Genomic DNA, 22,097 nt, shown 5'->3' with positions numbered 1-22,097 from the left:
CAAGAAATAAGCATTCTAATTTTATTAGATTCAACCATGAATATCAATCATTGTAAATATGGAGACAAAATTTCTCACAGTCTCCTCATTCATAACCAAATTATTAGTGATCTCAAAAAAAAAGAAATCGAACAGAGTTACAAACTGACTTTTACATTTTAAAAATGCTTAATGAGAGAATGAGTGGAGTTAATCTAACTTAAGTCCATCATTACCACCTTTTCTGGTTTTTTCTCTTCTGTTTCACTACTGGATGTTCTTGTCCGAAGTTTCACAGAGCCTTCTTTAAAAATGTCTCCAAATCCAATTCCTCGAATTTTCTTTGGCTGTGTAATTGATCCAGGTGCAGTTTCACTCCCATTTCCCGGAGAAGGTAAAGGTGAAGTAGGCCCACCCAAAACAGTTTCTGAAACAATAATTTGTTTTTGAAGAATGACACCTCGAATCACAAAACGTTTCCCATCCTGTCATAATGTCTACATTCTATATGCCTTCTAATAAAACACAGTAAAATTTAAAAAAACAAAAACAAAAAAAACCCAAATGATTCAGTACTGAAATATCCAGAAGAGCAAGATGCAATTCATGCAGTTTACACATACCTTTTTATTGTGCAAAATAATAATAATTTTAGGTAAATTTAATTAGTAAAATTAAGAAATCCTAATTAGGAAATCATGTCATACGAGGTCCTTAAAAACAGCATGTCAATGTATAGCTTTTGGCCAAAGATGATACAATGTGAGACAAACAATAAAGAGATAAGATTATTTTTTAAAGCTATATGATCCAATCCAATCAAAGTTAGCATGAGTTTCTGAATATAAAAACTGGGAATGTTTATTTTAAAAAGGTCAATAGTTCATAACCTGTTCTTTTAGTTCAGAGACTAGGTAACAGGTCTAATTTTAAAGCATTCAATGGAAACCATTACTATATAATAATAAAAAACTGTTAAGTTTAATATTATATGGGTAAGAACGTTTTTACATTCTTGCTCAGCAACAAGGGTTCTTATGTATAGGCTCAGTAAGTCCATGAACAACCCTATGGAAAACTGTGTGGTTATTTTTATGTACATTTTTCTGGGTAAAACAGGTACAGCTCTCATGAGATCCTCAAAGAGCCTTATAATCTAAGTAAGAAACAAAGTTCTAGAGTAAAAATCCAGAAACACTGAAGACTGGGGATATAGGGTAAGGAAAAATATGTGGTGACAGTTCACTGAACTGAGGTAGTCTGTTGAAAAATAACAGAACAACAGGGACAATAAAAATAGTAGTTACCGTTTATTCAGAGCTAATTCTGTACCAGGCACTTGGCTAAGCACTGCATATGAATTATCTCATTTTTATAAGCCCACATGAGCTTCTTAACATTAAGCACTATTACTTCTCATTTTACAAATAAATAAACTTGGACAAAGGGATATTAATGACTTTCCCAGGGACCTACAGGTAGTAACAAAGTCAATTTTTGAAGTGAATTCTAGATGACCCCAAAACCACAGTCTTAAACAATTCAATATAATGGCTCAGACCACAAAGTCTCCAATCAAATGTGAGAATATCTTTCTGCATCGATCGAAATGACCATTTTACAGGTGGTTTGCCAAAACAAGTTATTAACTTAAAAAATATAATGCTAACAAGTATAGTCATCTACCCTAACCATTTTCAATATTATGCTAAGTCACATAGAAGACTGAAGTGGAGAAGATAGTTTCGTAACATATTTTTAAAATTCAACCTCATTGAGAGAATGTTTACAATCAATAAAATGAACCTGTTTTAAATACACATTTCAGTAATATTTGACAAATGTCGCACCATGTAAACACAGCAAGATACAGAACAATCCGTCACACAACACTCGCACACCATCATAGTCGATCCTTCCCCTAAGCCTCAAGAAACCTCTGAACTTCACTGTCACTATACATTTGCCCTTTTTCAAATAAATTATAATCATATAGTACATAAGCTTTTTACATCTACTTCTTTGGCTACACAGAATATATGAGATTCATCCATGCTGTTGCATGTATCCACGCTTCATTCCTTCTTATTGCTGATTAGTATCCCATTGTACAGATATGCTACTATGTTTCTACCATTAAGAATGTAGCTCCAGGTTTTTCACAGATGAGCTTTATAAAATTTAGAAAACTCCCTTCTATGCTACTATGTAGCGTTTTCATCATTAAGAACTGAATATGTAAATTCTCTTTCTGCATCTAGTGAAATGACCATATGGTTGTTCCCCTGTAAACTGTTAACACTGTGAATTATATAAACTTTTTAAACCAGCCTTGCATGGATGGAACAGACCCCATTAGCATCATGATGTACTAACCTTTACATATTTTGCTGAGTTTGATGTAACCTTTAGATATTTTGCTGAATTTGATGGAATACTTCAAAGATTTCTGTGTCTGTGTTCATGAGAGATAATAATATGTAGTTCCTTTTTTTCAAATTACTTCATGAGGGTTTGATATCAAGGTCATACAGACCTAAGAAATCTGAAAGAATCTGTGTAAGATCAAATGCTTGATAGCACCAGTGAAAATCATCTTGGCTAGAAATTTTCCTTATGTGAAGATTTTTTTTATATTAAATACAATTTATTTCACATAGATTATTTAGAATTTCTATTTCTTCTATGCCTGCTCTGGTTAATTATGCTTTTACAAGGGTTTGCATATCTCATCTAAGTTGTCAAATTTATGAGCATATTTCCGTATTACACTTTTAATTGTCAGGTCTGTGATATCCCTTCACATCTGAAAATAGTAATTTTTGTTTTTCTCTTTTCTCTTTGATCGGTCTTGTTAGGGTATTACCAATTTTTTTTTTTTAAATCATTTCACAACACTCAACTTTTGAACTTGATTTTCTTGTCTGTTGGTCTGTTTTTTATTTCAGAACTGCTCTTATTTCCTTTCTTCTAATCATTTCAGGTTTAATTTGCTCTCCCTTTTCTTGTTTAAGGTATCTCTTCTATTATTTAAGCATTTAAAGCTATAAATTTCCCTACAGATGTTGCTTTACCTGCATTCCACAAATTCTGATATGTTGTGTTTCACTTTCATTTACATCAAAAACTGTTCTAATGTCCCTTATAATTTCTTCTTTAATTCGTGGGTTATTTACAAGTGTTGTTCAAGTATCTGAGAATTTCCCAAATATCTTGGTGTTTCACAAATAATTCCACTGTGGTCACAAAACCTGTACCGTTCAATGCCAATCCTTTTAAATTTGATGAGACTTGTCTGATGCCCCAACATAGGGTCTATCTCATGCATATTCCAAGTAACCTTCAAAAGTGTACTTCAAAAAGTACTTTCAAAAGTACTTCAGAAAGTACTCTGTTGTTGAACTATTCTGTAAACGTCATTTGGGTCCACTTAATTAAGAATGTTATTCAGTTCAAGTCTTCTAAATATGAATTTTGCTCATTTTTTTGTTCATTAGTTCTATCAATTATTGAGAGATACATGTTTAAATCTTTTCATTCTTTTCATGGATTTATCTATTTCTTTCAGTTCTGGAAGTTTGTATCTCATGTACTTTGAAGTTCTATTGTTGAGTTATATATTTAGAATTGCTATTAATTTTTATGAATTAGCTCCATCACTATAAAATGTCCTTTTTATTCCGTGGTAATATTTTCTTTCCTGAAATATACTTTGATATTAATATAGTCATTCTAAATTTATTATGCTTTGCACAGAACATCTTTTTCTATCCTTCTTTTAACATGTCAGTGAATTTTTGTATCATCCAGGCTGACAATTTTGGTCTTTCAATTGAAGTTTTTGGACCATTTACATTTAACATAACCACTGATGTAGTTATGTTTAAATCCATTATCTTGCTATTTGTTTTCTTCTATTTACCCACTTGATATTTCTTCCTTTTTTCTCATTTCCAGTAGCATTTCTTAGTATTCCATTTTACTATTAACTTATTAGCTATACCTCTGCTACAGTCTGAATGTATGTGTCCCTCTAAAATTCATTATGTTAGAACCTAAGACTCAATATGGTAGTATTGGGAGGTGATTAGACCATGAGGCTCGAGCGAGTGAGATCACCCCTCTCCCTCTTCTGCCAGGGGAAGACACAGCATTCATCCCCTTTGGAGAACACAGAAACAAGGCACTATCTTCAAAGCAGAGACCAGGCAGGCCCCATCAGACACTGAACCTGCTAGTGCCTAGATGAGGGGACTTCTCAAACTCCAGAACTGTGAGAAAGAGTTTTTGTTTTTAACAAATTACCCAGTCTTGGGCATTATGTTACAGCAGCATGAACTAAGACAACTTCAATGTTTTGTTTTCTGAGGTGCTGCTCTAGGCTTTAAAACCTAATTGCCCCTCAGTACCCATTGGAGATTATCTCGTGATTTATACAGTTTCTGAAGATAATCTGCAGAATTTTTACCTCATTTATTTGATGTGGCTTTTCTCCTGTGGTCCCTTCTAAGGTTTTTGCTTTGTTGCTTGCATTCAGCACATGATTACGATCTGCCAAGCTTTGTTTATACTCTTGCATTTGTGGGTTTATAACTTGCATCAAATTTGGAAAATTTTTAGCATTATTCCTTCAAACATTTTTTCATCCACCCTCTCTTCTCCCCTTCTGAGACTCCAGCTACACATATTAGATCATTTAAAATTATCCCAGGCAGGTGCAGTGGCTCACGCCTCTAATCCCAGCACTTTGGGAGGCTGAGACAAGTGGATCACTTGAGGTCAGGAGTTAGAGACCAACTTGGCCAACATAGTGAAACCCCATCTCTACCAAAAAATAGAAAAATTAGTCAGGCGTGGCAGCACACACCTGTAGTCCCAGCTGCTCGGGAGGCTGAGGTGGGAGAATCACTTGAACCCAGGAGGCGGAGGTTGCAGTGAGTGGAGATCACTCCAGTAGAAACTGCACCACTGCACTCCAGCCTTGGCAACAGAGTGAGGCTCTGTCTCAAAAATAAAAATATCCCAAGTTGCTACAGTTTTTGAAGTTTTAGTCTTTTTGCTCTTTCCACTTCATTTTGCATATATTCTATTGTCACATTTTCAAATTCAATGATCTTTTCCTCTACATTGTCTAGTCTTCTGTTAAAATTTCACAGGAAGAAATTCACTTCAGATGTGTTTTTCATCTCTAGTAGTTCCATTTTGTCCTTTTAAATCCCATCTCTGGTGGTTCCACTTAGCACTTTTTATGTCTTCTACTTACTACTCATTATATTAACATTTTCCATTACAATCTTGAGCATATTAGGCATTTCTATTATAGTTATTTTAATATCTACTAATTCCATCATTTCTGGGTCTCTTTCTACCAACTAGTTTTTCCTCCAGATTATGGGTCACATGTTCCTGCCTTTTGGTTTTTTTCTTTTTCTTTTTTCTTTCTTTCTTTTTTTCTTTTTTTGAGATGGAGTCTCGTTCTGTCATCCAGGCTGGAGTGCAATGGCACGATCTCGGCTCACTGCAACTTCCACCTCCTGGGTTCAAGCAAGTCTCTTGCCTCAGCCTCCCGGGTAGCTGGGATTACAGATGCCCGCCACCACAGCTGGCTAATTTTTTGTATTTTTAGTAGAGACAGGGTTTCACCATTTTGGCCACACTGATCTTGAACTCCTGACCTCAGGTGATCTGCCCGCCTCGGCCTCCCAAAGCGCTGGGATTACAGGCATGAGATGTTGTTGAATGCTAAATTTTATAGTAATCATTTACAACAGTAATTTCCAATCAGGGTGGATTCTGCCTCCCAAGAGACGTGAGGCAATAACTGGAGACATGTTTGGTTATTACAATGGGGGAGTGTTACTGACATCTAGTGAGTAGAAATCAGGAATGCTTCTTAACATCCTGTATGTACCAGAGAGCCCCTGAAAATAAATAAGTTATCCAGCCCAAAACATCATCAGTGACAAGGTTGAGAAGTTCTACTTTAAAGACTGCTGGCAAACTTTTAATTTTTTTTTCTGGCAAACAGGTAAGTTATTTGCACATTAGTGTGAAGCTTTTTTAGGTAGCATTAGAGCAACCTCCATTCTAAGGCTAATTTAGCCCCACTTCACCTCTCTACTGAATTGCCCACGTAGTCAATAAAATCTCTGAAATCTAGAGAGAAAGAACTCAATTCTTGGCCTTGTATAAGCATACCGGAAATTGCTCATACTAACCCCTAGTAATTGCTCTTTCTTCACAAGTTGCTCATGTTCAGTCTCTGGGGTTTCACTGTATGCATTCACAGATTGGTGCTCAGCTAAACCCTCAAATCAACACCCAAGAACAGTTCTGGTGCTCTCTCTACATACAGCTCTCACTTCAGGTGTTCAGCAATACAAAATTCTAACTGCCTTTGTTTCCCTGAATTTTGATCAATCCTCAACAAAACCATAGCCTTCTGCTGTGGTTAGGTCCCCTTTCCTCGTAATGCAGTTCAGAAATCAGCTCCTGGCAGAAACCTAGGAAAATGGTAGAGCTCTCCTTCCCCCTGGTTTTTTCTCCTTTTCTCAGGAATACCAGTCCTGTGCAGTCTACTTTTTAGAAAAATTTGCTTCCTATATTTTCTCCAATTCTCGATCTTGTACGGTGGAAAAGTGAATTCCACACTGTCTTGCTCCCGCACTGCCAGAAGTGTATTCTATATAGTTTAATATATACCTCCAATAACCAGCCTGTTGGACAAAGCAATATTCTGGTACAGATTAGCACATGAGGTGCATATCTAAAAGGCATTCTTAAAATGAAACTATCCATGGTATTAATAAATCATATATTGATAGAGACAACTTTAGGGGATTATTCTAAGGTACAATTTCCAGAGTTTATTTGATTAAGGCCATAAAACAAACAAAACAAAAAAAAAGGCAGGGAAGGGGGTTTGGATTTAGTGACTGTAACCTTTATTAGAGTTATTAAAATATGTATCATTAAAATAGATGGCTAGATATCAAAAATATCCAGTTCTAATGGATAGGCTATTTTTGGCTAAATGAAAAACACCAAATTTTACTACCACGTTGGCTATTAAATCAATGGTTGCAAGGCAGCATGATGTAGTGGTAAAGTATATGAACTCTAGGGTTACATCTTCTCGATTCATATCTTGCCCCTTCCATTATATTTGCCCAATCTCTTCACCTGTAAAATGGGGAACTTCACAGGATTGCTATGAGAAGTAAACTAATGTATTCCTGTAAAGTTCTTTAAACAGTGCCCAGCTCAGTGTCTATTATTTTTTAAAAGTTTAAAAGATGTATCACTGTGAACCATAAGTAAGTGAGAGCATTGATCACAAAGAAGCAGCAAAATATAAAAGGGAAAACAGCCACTGGAAAGAAAGAGGATAAGGAGAAAGGAAAAAGGAGGAGGAAAAAGGGCGTGCAGGAGGTGCCATAATGAGACAAAACAATAACCTTATCTATATGGTACTTGTAACATTTTAATACCCATATACTTTACCCATCCGATTGTCCTTGAATTGCTATGTTTGAAGAAAAACATCTGCATTTTATGTGTATTGCTATCAGTCATAAAACAAACAGCACATCTGTCTATTGAGCCTAAACCCTCCCTCCTCCTTCCTCATTAAATCTCTATAGCAGAAGCTACTTGATGGCTTGTATCTTCATATAAAGTGACTTAAAAGAATTGCAAAATCCAATTACTTGTTTGGAGAAAAACAAAAACAAGAAACCACATGTGAACTGAAATGAAAGCTAAAAAAAAAAAAAAAAAAATAGAAACTTGATGAAAATGAAAAGCATTTAAAAGAATCAATCCAAGTTTACCATTAAAGTCATCATTCACCATTATTCTCAAGGATTTTGCAAGTCGATCATGCAGGTGTGGGTGTGGGTGTTTTAACTGGACTTAAAATCAATCAATATTGCATAGTTCCTAAAAAGTACACATAGAAAGAATGTCTGGCTGTTAACAATAACTCAGAAAGATCCCTAACGTACTACCAGTCAGGGCATCAAAACTCCAGAACAAGTTTCCTTGCAAAGTTGCTCACCAGGAGGAGTATAAGGTGAATACTAATACATGAGTACAGACCTCAAGGTAAACTGTGTAACACCTTGATTCCTAGTGACTAGGCTGCAGACCAACAAATTTCTACCTACTATCTTTGGCACACGAAGTATACAACCATTTCCCCAGGATCCTGTGTCCCATTAGAAACGAGCACTTTCTTCTACTCCAGAACCTGAATAATCAAATAAAACTTCAGCTGACTCCTCCTAACAGAACAAATTTTTTTCTACGTGTAAGAGACTAGAACTCTTGAAGAACAATCCATCAGGGTTTCTTAAATGTTTTGTGTGATGCATCCATCTAGTTGCCCAGTAAAGCCTAGAGGGATAAACGGCACAAACATTTAAGAATCCCTGCTGGAACCCCTTCATCTCCTCAAAATTCTGGCCTCACCACTTAGCAACTTATTCATAACATTACTCCTTTTCTATAGAAGACATCAAAAGTCAGAAATATCTTCCTCAGCTTCCTACCATTAAGCTTACTAACTCTGATCTATCTCCAATAAATTGAGACTAATCATAATAGCCATAATGTGAAACCCATTTCCTCCACTTTCTGGATAAATCCTATTGTGCTGTAACTACACTTCTTCTGAGTTTCCATCTTCAACTGTTCCTCTTCTACTTGTCAGCCATTAGGATATCAAGATGATCAACACTTTTCCTTTTTAAGAAAAAGAACAAAAACATTCTTGAATATATGTTGCCATCAACTGCTGCAACTGCCTTATACTTACTCTCTCTACTGCCTAACCTCCTTTCTTCTTCAATTCGGCTTCTGCCCTAATTATCTCACAACTGCTGTTGTTTAGGTCCTTCATGATCTCTTTTACTTCACCTCCCAAGTAGTATCTGACACTACTGGCCCTTCCTCCCTGAATAACTCTCCTCTCTTGACTGACTACCACACATTCATAGGTTTCTTTCTGGCTCTCTCCTTCTGTGCTTTCTAGGTCTTCTTTTCAGTTAATCTTCCTCAGTCCATGTCTTAAATGTTATTACACAGGATTCCATCCCAGGGTCTTTAGTTTTTTTTCACTCTGTATATTCTCTCTAGGTCATCTAATCTAAACCCATCTTTTTTTTTTTTTAATCATATTTTATTTTTTTGAGACGGAGTCTCACTCTGTCACCCAGGCTGGAGCGCAATGACACAAACTCGGCTCACTGCAACCTCCACCTCCCAGGTTCAAGCAATTCTCCTGCCTCAGCCTCCCAAGTAGCTGTGATTACAAGTGCACACCACCACACCTAGCTAATTCTTTTGTATTTTTTAGTAGAGACAGGGTTTCACCATGTGGGGCAGGCTGGTCTCGAACTCCTGACCTCGTGATCCACCCACCTCGGTCTCCCAAAGGGCTGGGACTGTAGGCGTGAGCCACCATGCCTGGCCTACCCATCATTTCTTACACCACCTAGAGTACTATCAAGTCCCAGTTTTGCATAGACACCGGAATTTTTCTAAGGATTCAGATCAATAGACAACTGACTACCAAATATCTTTCATTTGGACGCTCTCACGTCCCTACAAGCCTCAAATTTAACATCTCCAAAAGTGAATAGCCAACATGGTAGTAAAAGTTGGTAATTTTCAATGATTCAAAAATAATTAACCTACCAATTAGGACTGCCTATTTTCAATAATTAGGCATCTATTTTAATGATACATCATCATCTCCCAATAACTTATCTCTGAAAATGACATCTCCACCTTACAAAGCCAAAAACTTGGTAGCAGTTGGCTCCTCTTTTTTGGTCATCCCCTAAATAACATTATCACTAGGTCCTGTTCTTCGTGCTATCACTTATATAACTCCTATTCTACACAAGTCTCTCCATCCCCATAGCACTGCTCTAGTTTAGGCTAATTCTACCTCATTATCAAAACATTCTCAACTGGTGTTAGCAGACCAGTCTCTTCTCCAGTCTACTCTCCACATTGCAATTCCCCCCTCCATACTGCAACCAATTTATCTGAAAAACAATCTCATCATTTCACTCTACGGCTTCTCTGTGATTTGATTAACATTTTTGTAACGTTTTCTTACACCTGACCCAATAACTTCTCCAGGCTCAATATTCACCACATCTAATTATATACTCTATAATGCCTCTGAATTAAATCTCTTTCAGGATCTTGCGAATGCTATGATTTTCTTCACCCTCTGCCACAAACTTGCTTAGAAATTTCCTAGCCATTGTGGGATCTCAATCTATGACTTCTTCTAGGGTGCATTCCTTCACAGCCTGCCAAGTCTGGACTAGCCTTCTTATATACATTTATTGCACCCTTTCCTGCAACAAATATTTCTCCTGCTAAATTACAATCACTTTTTAAAACCATCTTTTCTTTCCCAGTGGAACAAAACCTTCAAACATGAGGGGAAATAACGCCTATGTTGCTGATCACCGTACTCCCAGGACCTCGTACAATATGCTTAACAAAAGGCACTCAATAAATTGAATGAATAAATATATGAATACTGAATTAACTAGACAGTTGTATTTATATTTAGAATCTCCCTTTACCAGATTTGACTTTTAAATTTTAGATTTTGCAATACACTGCCTTCATAAGAAATGCTAGTATACCCATATATTACTACCCATAACACTCAAAGAGCTGAGAGTACATGAAAAGATAGTTCTACAAGCATACCTAAAAGAAAATTAGGTGAAGATGGCAGCAAACAAATGGACTACAATAGTGAAAAACCACCAAATTTCCATAATCTCACATGTTAAATAGCACAGTAAAGCTTAAAACAAAAACAAAACAAAACAAAAAACTGGGAAATCATAAAAACCAAACTCTAATGATGATTTTACCACTCAGTAAATAATCTCAGGAGTTTCCATTTCTTGACCCTTAAAATGGGAGTGACATTAATCCTCTTAAGAGGATTTATTCTACTCTAAAGACATATGCATGCATATGTTTATAGCAGCACTATTTACAATAGCAAAGTCATGGAACCAACCCAAATGCTCATCAATAATAGGCTGGATAAAGAAAATGTGGTACATATACACTGTGGAATACTATTCAGCCATAAAAAGGAATGAGATCATATCCTCCACAGGAACACGGATGAAGCTGGAAGCCATCATTCTCAGCAAACTAACACAGAAACAGAAAACGAAACACTGCATGTTTTCACTCATAAGTGGGAGTGGAACAATGAGAATACATAGACACAGGGAGGAAAACACACACCAGACCTGTTGAGGGGTGAGGAGCTGGGGAAGGGAACTCAGAGGACGGGTCGATAGGTGCAGCAAACCACCATGGCACACTTATACCTATGTAACAAATCTGCATGTCCTGCATATATATCCCAGAACTTAAAGCAAAAAAAAAGGGAAGAGGATTTCACTTGACAAAAGTGTTTGAAAAGTTCTCTATATACCACAAAATACTAGTCTTTGTTTCACTGAGTGTCAACATATCAGACACCATTATAGACAATCAGTAAACAAATATAAATAAAAACATATATGTTCTAATGAGCAGGTAGACAGACAATAAGCTCAATAAGCAATAGCAACAAATTCTTCTTTGAAACATTAAAAAAAAAAGAGAAAGAGAATTAAAAAGTAGAGCTGTTTTATACAGAGCTGTCAGTAAGGGCCTCAATGATAAGGTGATTTCTTAGAGAATCCTGAATCAGACAAGTAGCCATCAGGACATCTTGAAGAAGAGCATTCCACACAAAGGTATACAACAAGCACAAAGGCTGTGAGAGAGGAATGTTCCTAACATCCTTAAGAAACCTAAGGTGACCAACGTAAACAAAGGGGAAAGTTAAATAAGAGATGAGGTAAGAAAGGTGGAGGGAGGGATATGGGGATGCCAGATCATAGAGGGATTTGTAGCCATTTTAAAAGATGTTGGCTTTTAGTCTCAGTGAAATGTAAAGCAACTGGAGGGTGATCACTACTGGCTACCAGACTATTCAGTAAGTAGGTAATGGCATATAGGCTACGGTAATTATACAGCAAAAGATAACTTATACCAGGATAGCGGCAGTGAAGGTGGTAAAAAGAAAATAGATTCTAAACATTTTTTTGACAAAATCTGTTAATGAATCATGGTAGGGTGCAAGGTTAAAAAGAAGAGTACAAGAGAAAACTAAGTATTTTGGCCTGAGTAAAAAAACGATGAACTTGTCCTTAACTCAGATGGGGAAGATTACATGGAGCAGAAAAAAAAGGCAGAGGATAAATTTTGGGCAACTTAGGTTTAAGATGCCTATTAGACATCGAAATGGAGACTCTGAAAGAGGTTTAATGTGGAAGATTTTTAGAAAAGGGTGGAAAAGACAAGTATATATAGTCATTGACTTCATAAAATAAGGGGAAAATTTGAAAACACATTCCTATTTGGCAAATAAATGGAATCTGCATGTTGACAAAAAGACACTCTAAGAAGGGTTAAGTATATTTGACAAAATTTAAAAGGAGACATTACAAAACCAAAACATAACACTTTCCTGGAGAAGCAATGCTTTCCCTGAGACTGAATACTAAAAGGACCTTTATATAGAAACCACTCAGTAACAGAATAGATGATTAATTCACCACATTCCTACAGAAAACATAATGGTGGCATTCTTAACCTTTTATCTTACAGTTCTTCAATGAAAACTGAGGATCTAAAAATAAATTATCTGTGAAGACTTAATATTGTCTATATATTATTTAGAGTCAGAACTATCTGCTTAGCAGTAACACAGTTTAATTGGTCAAACCAAGAACATTATCCCATTACTACATAGAAGAGAAAGGAGGAAAAGGGGAAGGGGAGGGAGGAGGAAGAGAACCCTATTAAATTTAAAAGACTGTGAGGAGAAACTATGTGATATAATCAAATACAGTGGATATGACATTCCAATACTGAAAGCAAAAAAATAACACTTATAATGTACATTCTACTATAATTTTTCTAACAGCTACGATGAACATAATTATTTTACTGACTGAAAAGACTATCAAAATACCAATTATGGACAGAGGCTGTTACACTTTGTTAGGACACAGGAAAATTTTAAGTAGTTACTCCTTATATAATGCTCACTTCCTGGCATTCACAACAATATGCAGAAACTTGCCTAAAATTTAGAGTTGGGGAAGGAAAAAAAAAATTATAGTGTACTTCAACCACGGACTTTCCACCCCATAATCACAAAGCTCCACATTTAGAATGAACAGTTATTGTAAAAGGGTTAAACAAAGAAGGAAGGATATTTCTAACAGACAAAATTTGCACAGTTACTAAAATCCAAATCAAGCTGAACAGCATACGAAAATGTTCAAAGTATTTTATAATTATAAAAGTAATGAACTAAACTCAAATATAAATTAGATCTCTTGTTCTGGTGGTCCTACACAAACTTTAAATTGGAAATATTTTAAGGGCTCAGTTTTATATGGCATCACAAAGATCATTTCACTCATATGCTTTAATTTACACCGAATTTTAATTTACACCAAATTTTAATATTAAAAGTAGATATCAAAAGATCCAATACCTGTGAACCCTAAAGAAATACTAATGTGCATCAGAAGTAACTCAGGAGACAGTTTGCTAACTGATGAATGCCCCATTAAATTAAAGCCAGGTGTTTTTGGTACTTATGTATGTTCTCTAATGGTTTTTACACGCCCTTAAACATAAGTTTTGACTTCAGAATTATTGAGTACTCTCAAATAAATGTAATATAAAATAGTGAAAGTACATCTAGTTAGTATGATTCCTTCTCCACTGATTCCTACCTCAATGATTTTTCTCTTTCAATACAATCAGCATCTGCACTAAAGAAAACTGAAACTATTAAAACAACTAAAACTAAACAACTGGAACTATTTTCATTAATATTTTCATTTAATTCACTAAAGAGCCTTAGAAAAATTTAGAATCTTTACAAGTTTATTGCTAAGTTAAAGAGAAAAGAACTAGCAGAAGAACACTTAAAAATGAGAGGCAACTGGGCATCCCAAGTCATATTAAGTAGCCATTGACCTCAGGCTTTTTTCATTACTTTGTAGCATGTATAGTATGTAGCACTTACAGAGAGCTGCAAACTAATATAAGAGTAAATTTGAACTCCTTTTTAAGGCTAATGAGCTTTAAAGAAAAGGATTCTTTAAAGGCGATCTGCAATGAATATATGGTAGAGCATAATATTGTACACAAATGTTTGGTGCCCCTCCTTGTAAGAAAATTACATATCCCCACCCTGCTGCACTAACGCATGCATGACCATAACTGCCAAATACAATGTTAGTGGAAATGACATGTCAATTTTGGACAGAAGCTTTAAAAGCCATCCTCCTTTTTCTCTGCCTCTTCAAGGATTAAAGAGTTGCCGATTATATTTTCTAATGTTTCCTGTGACATTTCTGAGATGAAAATTTGCATATTAAGCAAAATGAAGTGGCAAACAAATTTCTAAATATTACATTTAGAAATATCTTCCTCCAACATTTTTGATAGCTACCTGAAGTAACTCAAGTCATTTTATTCTATAAGTATACTTACTTCACATTTGTCCTCCCCTAGAGATGTGACCCTTGCACCTCTGGACTACAGAAGGATTACATACGCCCAGAAAATCAGAACTGAATACATACAAAGGTTAAGAAATGTTCACTTGTTAAAATAGCTTCTACTTCTTCCTTTGGTCACATGTTTATTCTAAAAATAACAGCAAAGTTCAAACTATTCATCAAACCAATTTTTTAAATGTGATACAAAGTTTTATTTGTTCGTTTCTTGCATTTGAAGGACTCTTTGATGACATACTGGGCCTGAGATTCTTTGCCATAGTCCTTAACTACTACGCAACCACAACCAACTTCTTTATAGGGTTTTCCCTCTCTGTCAATTTTACAGAGAGGCCTACACATTCCCGTAGTTGCTTGTTGTCATCAACCTTAATTAAGTTGATTTGATGTTCAGCACAAAGGGCCTCCACCAACTTGACATACAAAGGTTCATCACAGCTGGATGCAAGCACACAAATATGAGCTTGCCACTTGTCTAAGGCTTGGCCAGCTTCACAAATTCCACTGCTAGGCTATTGTGCATAAGGGTGGTCTTTGGAATCTCCTGTAAAGCAGTAGCAGTATTAACACCCATTACATCTTCAGCAACAATGCCCTCTTCTACCACAGCAGTGGGTTCACGTGAAGCCGAATCTTCAAAACAACCAAGTCTTTGCTTAAGTAAGACCTGTTGGTGGAAGGCAAAGAGCCATCAAACTAATTTATGTCTTCACTTTATAACTTAAAAATTATTACTATAACTAACTGAAAACTCTGACCTGAAAATCTGTTATATACCAGCAATTTCTCCTCACAATCTCACTATTCCTAGTTCTCATTACTAGATCTGTTATATACTGTCTACTTTGTAGAACAATTACTGGTATTTTATGACTATGTAAAGTAACATTTTTTCCTGTCACTTTCTAAAATTCAAGAGGTTTCTTCTACATCAATCTTTTAGAAACTAAATTTATGTTGGTTTTTCTATACTCACAATTTATTGATAAACCATGAATTATAATATTGCTTTCTAAGCATTCATCCTTTCAAGCCTAATTAATGTTAGATGGCTTTTATACTAAAAAGCAAATGAACACAGGCAATATAATTGTAGCTTGCGATGTGTAGATAACTAAAACTTGAAAGAAAAATTAAATTTCCTTAGAAGTAAAGCAAACTCAGCCAGGCGCAGGGGCTCATGCCTGTAATCCTAGCACTTTGAGAGGCCGAGGTGGGCGGATCACGAGGTCAGGAGATCGAGACCTTCCTGGCTAACATGGGTGAAACCCCATCTCTACTAAAAATACAAAAAAAAGAAAAAAAGTTAGTCGGGCATGGTGGCGGGCACCTGTAGTCCCAGCTACTCGGGAGGCTGAGGCAGGAGAATGGCGTGAACCTGGAAGGCAGATCTTGCAATGAGCTGAGATTGCGCCACTACACTCCAGTCTGGGCGACAGAGCGAGACTCCGTCTCAAAAACATACATACATACATACATACATACATACATACATACATACATAAATAGAAGTAAAGCAAACTCAATTACTCATTTCATATATTTCTATGGTCAATGGGCTTAGAAATAAAATCATTAGAGATGAAAATATACCTTCTGGTATTAAATTGGAATTAGAGGTACCAGTAAAGATGGATAAACAGATTAAAGGGTAGAGGTATGGGATTGTATGTGCATATAAGCATTTTCCAGCTTAATCTGCTAAGAAGGCTCAGAAGCATTACCCCAGTAGCAATGACCACACGTCGAAACACTATTCCTCTCTTAAAAAAAAAAAACAAAAAGTTTGCCTTGATAAGTAGCTGATTCCATGACTAGGATAGGGAAGGTTCAAAATGAGCTTGGAGTATCTTACATCACAGAGTAAGGAAGTTCACAGAAAATGATGGAGACATGTCAAAATGATATAATATTACAAACTAATCTATAATGACAAATCAGATCTACGATTGGCTAGGACTGAGGGCAGAAAAAGAAATGGACTGCAAAAAGCATGAGCAATATTTTGGGGGTGATGGAAATGTTCTGTACATGTTTTCATGGATTTGTACATCTGTCAAACTCATCAGATTGTATAGTTTAAAGGGACCATTCCTTTTGAAACTATTCCAAACAACAGAAAAAGAAGGACTCCTCCGTAACTCATTATATGATGCCAACATCATCCTGATACCAAAACTTGGCACGGACACAATAAAAAAAAGAAAATTTCAGGCCAATATCCCTGATGAACATCGATGCGAAAATCCTCAATAAACATACTGGCAAACCGAATCCAGCAGCACATTAAACAGCTTATCCACCACGATCAAGTCGGCTTCATCCCTGGGATGCAAGGCTGGTTCAACATATGCAAATCAACAAACATAATCCATCACCTAAACAGAATCAATGACAAAAACCACATAATTATCTCAATATACGCAGAAAAGGCCTTCGATAAAATTCAACACTGCTTCATGCTAAAAAACTCAACAAATTAAGTATTGATGGAACATATCTCAAAATAATAAGAGCTATTTATGATAAAGCCACAGCCAACATCATACTGAATAGCAAAAGCTGGAAACATTCCCTTTGAAAACCAGCACAAGACAAGGATGCCCTCTCTCACCACTCTATTCAACATAGTGTTGGAAGTTCTGACCAGGGTTATCAGGCAAAAGAAAGGATATTCAAATACGAAGAGAGGAAGTAAAATTATCTTTGTTTGTAGATGACATGATTGTATATTTAGGAAATGCCATCATTTAGCCTAAAATCTCCTTAAACTGATAAGCAACTTCAGGAAAGTCTCAGGATACAAAATCAATGAGCAAAAATCACAAGCATTCCTATACACCAATAAAAGACAAATAGAGAGCCAAATTATGAGTAAACTCCCATTCACAATGGCTGCAAAGGGAGTAAAACACCTAGGAATACAACTTACAAGGGATGTGAAGGACCTCTTCAAGGAGAACTACAAACCACTGCTCAAGGAAATAAGAGAGGACACAAACAAATGGAAAAACATTCCATGCTAATGGATAGGAATATTCAATATCATGAAAATGGCCACACTGCCCAAAGTAATTTATAGATCTGATGCTATTCCCATCAACCTAACATCGACTTTCTTCACAGAATTACACAAAAACTACTTTAAATTTTACATGGAACCAAAAAAGAGCCCACATAGCCACGACAATCCTAAGCAAAAAGAACAAAGCTGGAGGCATCATGCTAACTGACTTCAAACTATACTACAAGACTATAGGAACCAAAAACAGCATGGTCTGGTACCAAAACAGATATACAGACCAACAGAACAGGACAGAGGCCTCAGAAATAATACCACATATCTACAACCACCTGATCTTTGACAAACCTGACAAAAACAGGCAATGGGGAAAGGATTCCCTATTTAATAAATGTTGTTGGAAAAACTGGTTAGATGTATACAGAAAACTGAAACTGGATGCCTTCCTTACACCTTATACAAAAATTAACTCAAGATGGATTAAAGATCTAAACATAAGACCTAAAGCCATAAAAACTCTAGGAAAAAACATAGGCAATACCAGGATATAGGCATGGGCAAAGACTTCATGTCTAAAACACAACAAGCAATGGTAACAAAAGCCAAAATTGACAAATGAGATCTAATTAAACTAAAGAGCTTCTGCACAGCAAAAGTAACTATCATCAGAGTGAACACGCAACCTACAGAATGGGAGAAAATTTCTGCAATCTATTCATCTAACAAAGAGCTAACCTCCAGAATCTACAAAGAACTTAAAACATATTTACAAGAAAAAACCCCATCAAAAGGTGGGCAAAGGATATGAACAGACACTTTTCAAAAGAAGACATTTATGCAGCCAAAAAACATAGAAAAAAAGCTCATCATCACTGGTTATCAGAGAAAGGCAAATCAAAACCACAATGAGATACCATCTCATGCCAGTTAGAATAGCGATCATTAAAAAGTCAGGAAACAACAGATGCTGGAGAGGATGTAAAGAAATGGGAACGCCTATACAATGTTTGTGGGAGTGTAAATTAGTTCAACCATTGTGGAAGACAGTGTGGCGATTCCTCAAGGATCTAGAACTAGAAATACCATTTGACCCAGAAATCCCATTACTGGGTATACACCCAAAGGATTATAAATAATTCTACTATAAAGACACATGCACACGTTTATTGCAGCACTTATTTATGATAGCAAAGACTTGGAACCAACCCAAATGCCCATCAATGTTAGACTGGATAAAGAAAATGTGGCACATATACACACAGAATACTATGCAGCCATAAAAAAGAATGAGTTCAGCTGGGCGCAGTGGCTCACGCCTGTAATCTCAGCACTTTGGGGGGCCAAGGCGGGCGGATCACCTGAGGTTGGGAGTTCAATACCAACCTGACCAACAGGGAGAAACCTTGTCTCTACTAAAAATACAAAACATTAGCCGGGCGTGGTGGCATATGCCTGTAACCCCAGCTGCTTGGGAGGCTGAGGCATCAGCCTTGAACCCGGGAGGCGGAGGTTGTGGTGAGCCGAGACTGCATCACTGCACTCCAGCCTGAGCAACAAGAGTAAAACTTCGTCTCAAAAAAAAAAAAAGAAGAATGAGTTCATGTCCTTTGTAGGGTCATGAATGAAGCTGGAAATCATCATTCTCAGGAACAGAAAAACACCACATGTTCTCACTCATAAATGGGAGCTGAACAATAAGAACATAGGGGCACAGAGAGGGGAACATCACACACCAGGGCCTGTCGGAGGGTGGGAGGCAAGGGGAGGGATAGCATTAGGAGAAATACCTAATGTAGATGACGGGTTGATAGGTGCAAACCACCATGGCACGTGTATGCCTATGTAATAAACCTGCACGTTCAGTACATGTATCCCAGAACTTAAAGTATAACAAAAAAAAAAAAGGAAAAAAAATTGCATTCTCTTACCACTGAGCACACTGAGTTTATAAACCCATTTGCTATACCAACTTTGTTTTCCTACTTAATTTCAAAATTTTTACTCTTCCATACGTAAGACAATGAAGGTACTCATAAAAGAAAGAAAAAAAAACTGACAGCTCACAACAATCTATGATGCTGCAAACATCTTTATGCTTAGAAACTACCTGTCAATTCATGAAACAGCCCTTTCATGTTAAAAAAAAAAATTATTCCTGTTTTGTCAACAAAAAAAATACAGTTAAGCAAAGATAACCAAGACATAGTTTCTGCCATCATGGAAGACTAACACACTTAATATGATCTTGTAACTAAAGACAGATTAAAACATAAAATATAGCACTGGGACACAATGAAAAGTATTCAGTACATAAGCAGTCTGAGCAATCTTACAAATTCACCTCATTATTTTTAATATTTAGTTTTCATATATTTGCATTAAGCCAGTTCTAAAAACAAAAACCAATGATACTGGCAACCTTAAGGTTATGGTCTACTCCTAGTATCTACAAATCTATCTAATCATAAAATTGTCAAATAATATTACCTAACCCAAATCCCTGAAAATTCTCACTACATATACATTTCCATCAAGAAAAACATATTCTTATCCCCACATTTCCACTTGTAAATTCGAGACCTCTTTTAGAAAACAAAACAAAACTCTCCTAATTCCTACAGCAATTCTTAAAAGTAACAAAATTTAAATCCAGCTTTGGGGTAAAATTTTGTCAATCATACTCTTAAATGGTAAGCAAATTAAGAAGAATTTGTGTGTGAGTCTCTAAATAACTAACATCACAAAATAACTAAATGACATTTGGCTGCCCAGAATAAACAAAATCTATTATGTAAATATAGAAAATAACAAAAGTAAGGTTGTTTCTTATTTCTAAAATTTCTAAGTATTCAACAGTCCATTTGCAAACTTGGCAGCCTAAAAATGCATATGAATATATCTTTACTAGGAAGAAATCAGATAACCTAAGGTGAATCATTTTAAACTCAGGGTACTAAAGATTTACTTAAGGTTAAAGCAGAAATCGGAGAAAGAAAAATATTAAATTATTGAACCAGATATTTAATTCAGTTTAGGTCCCCATCATAATTTGCTTTTATAAAGTAGACTAATTGAAGCTGACTGAAAGTTCAAAAGAAAGAATAGAGTTTCAAAAAATACAAAATAAAACACCAGATGATATAGAAAATTTATTTAAATCAATTAAAAATTTAAAAAAATAGTCTACCTGAATCGTCCTGGGCTTCACGAGTTTCACCATCATCTGTTACCTCTAGTTCTTTCACAAAATTTGAGGGAAACAATCCCAACTTGTTGTTCAGGGTTCCACTCCACCAGCCTTCTTCTACCTGAAAAAGTTCACAATTCAAAAGTAAAAACAACTTCTGTTAAGTGAAAATCATCATCCTATGGGAAAATTAAGCTGCAAAAGCAAATGGCCACAAAACCAGCACTGTGAAATCAGCACTTTAAAATTTACAACACAAGGAAGAAAATATATTTTAAGTGGATTAAATTTTAGTGGATTATTCATATATGGGATTAATCATATATCAACTGCAATCTGCAACATTTACAATGAGAACTTGTAATCAATCGCAATCCATGAAGCACTTTTCATGAAAATATGAAATAACCATATATCCTGTATTAACAGCCAGAAGTACATAGCTTCTGGAATGTCACATTTGTAAACACTACTCAGCCTTGATTTGTATATTATTTAAAGTATTTGGAAATGTTTTATTTGAAAAAAATTTGATGATTCTAAGAATGCAACTTCCTGGCCAGGCACGGTGGTTGAGGTCTGTAATCCCAGCACTTTTGACAGCCCAAGGTAGGCAGACTGCTTGATCAGAAGTTTGAGACCAGCCTGGGCAATGTGGTGAAATCCCATCTCTAAAAAACTACGAAAGTAAGCTGGATGTGGTGGTTGGTGCCTGTAGTCCCCGTTACTGGGTTACTGGGCAGGCTGAACCTGATTGTGCCACTGGACTCCAGCCCAGGTGACAGAGGAGAGACCCTGTCTCAAGAAAAGAAAAAAGAAAATAAATATAACTTCCCAAATGGCACAGAAAATTGCTAAACCTATTACTTGAACAGTGAGTGATTCTTAGCTTAAATATAATTTCCTACTTTTAAAAACCCAGATGTCAAGCTCCACTAAACACCTTCCTCCAAACAGACACATCCTCATGAATCAAACACTTCAGAAAAACATTTACACTTACTAATAAGATTACTCAATTTCCATGAAATTACTTAATATTTAACAACTTTAAAAATGTATAGCTTCTGATATGGATATTAGGGAGTGCTAACAGGTTAAAAACAATTTTTTAGGCCAGGTGCAATGGCTCATGCCTATAATCCCAACGCTTTGGGAGGCCAAGGCAGGCCAATCACCTGAGGTCAGGAGTTTGAGACCAGCCTGGCCAACATGGTAAAACCCCATCTCTACTAAAAAAAAAAAAAAAAAAAAAAAAAAA

The 22,097-nt window shown here is 36.0% G+C and overlaps 1 protein-coding gene and 1 pseudogene across 1 annotated transcript in view; both read right to left on the bottom strand.

The window, feature by feature from the left end:
* Nucleotides 1-22,097, bottom strand: part of CD2AP (CD2 associated protein) — a 151,852-nt gene that overhangs the window by 55,378 nt on the left and 74,377 nt on the right. The window contains exons 5-6 of the mRNA XM_025383934.1: nucleotides 20,837-20,957; nucleotides 219-406 (exon numbers count right to left, since the gene is read on the bottom strand). Coding sequence (XP_025239719.1) covers nucleotides 219-406; nucleotides 20,837-20,957 — 309 coding nt within the window. The remainder of the gene's footprint in view (nucleotides 1-218; nucleotides 407-20,836; nucleotides 20,958-22,097) is intronic.
* LOC112622106 lies at nucleotides 14,802-15,228 on the bottom strand (annotated as a pseudogene).

The sequence above is a fragment of the Theropithecus gelada genome, chromosome 4 (genome assembly GCF_003255815.1).
Source record: "Theropithecus gelada isolate Dixy chromosome 4, Tgel_1.0, whole genome shotgun sequence".
Lineage (NCBI taxonomy): Eukaryota > Metazoa > Chordata > Mammalia > Primates > Cercopithecidae > Theropithecus > Theropithecus gelada.
This window is presented reverse-complemented; position numbering and strand designations above follow the sequence as displayed.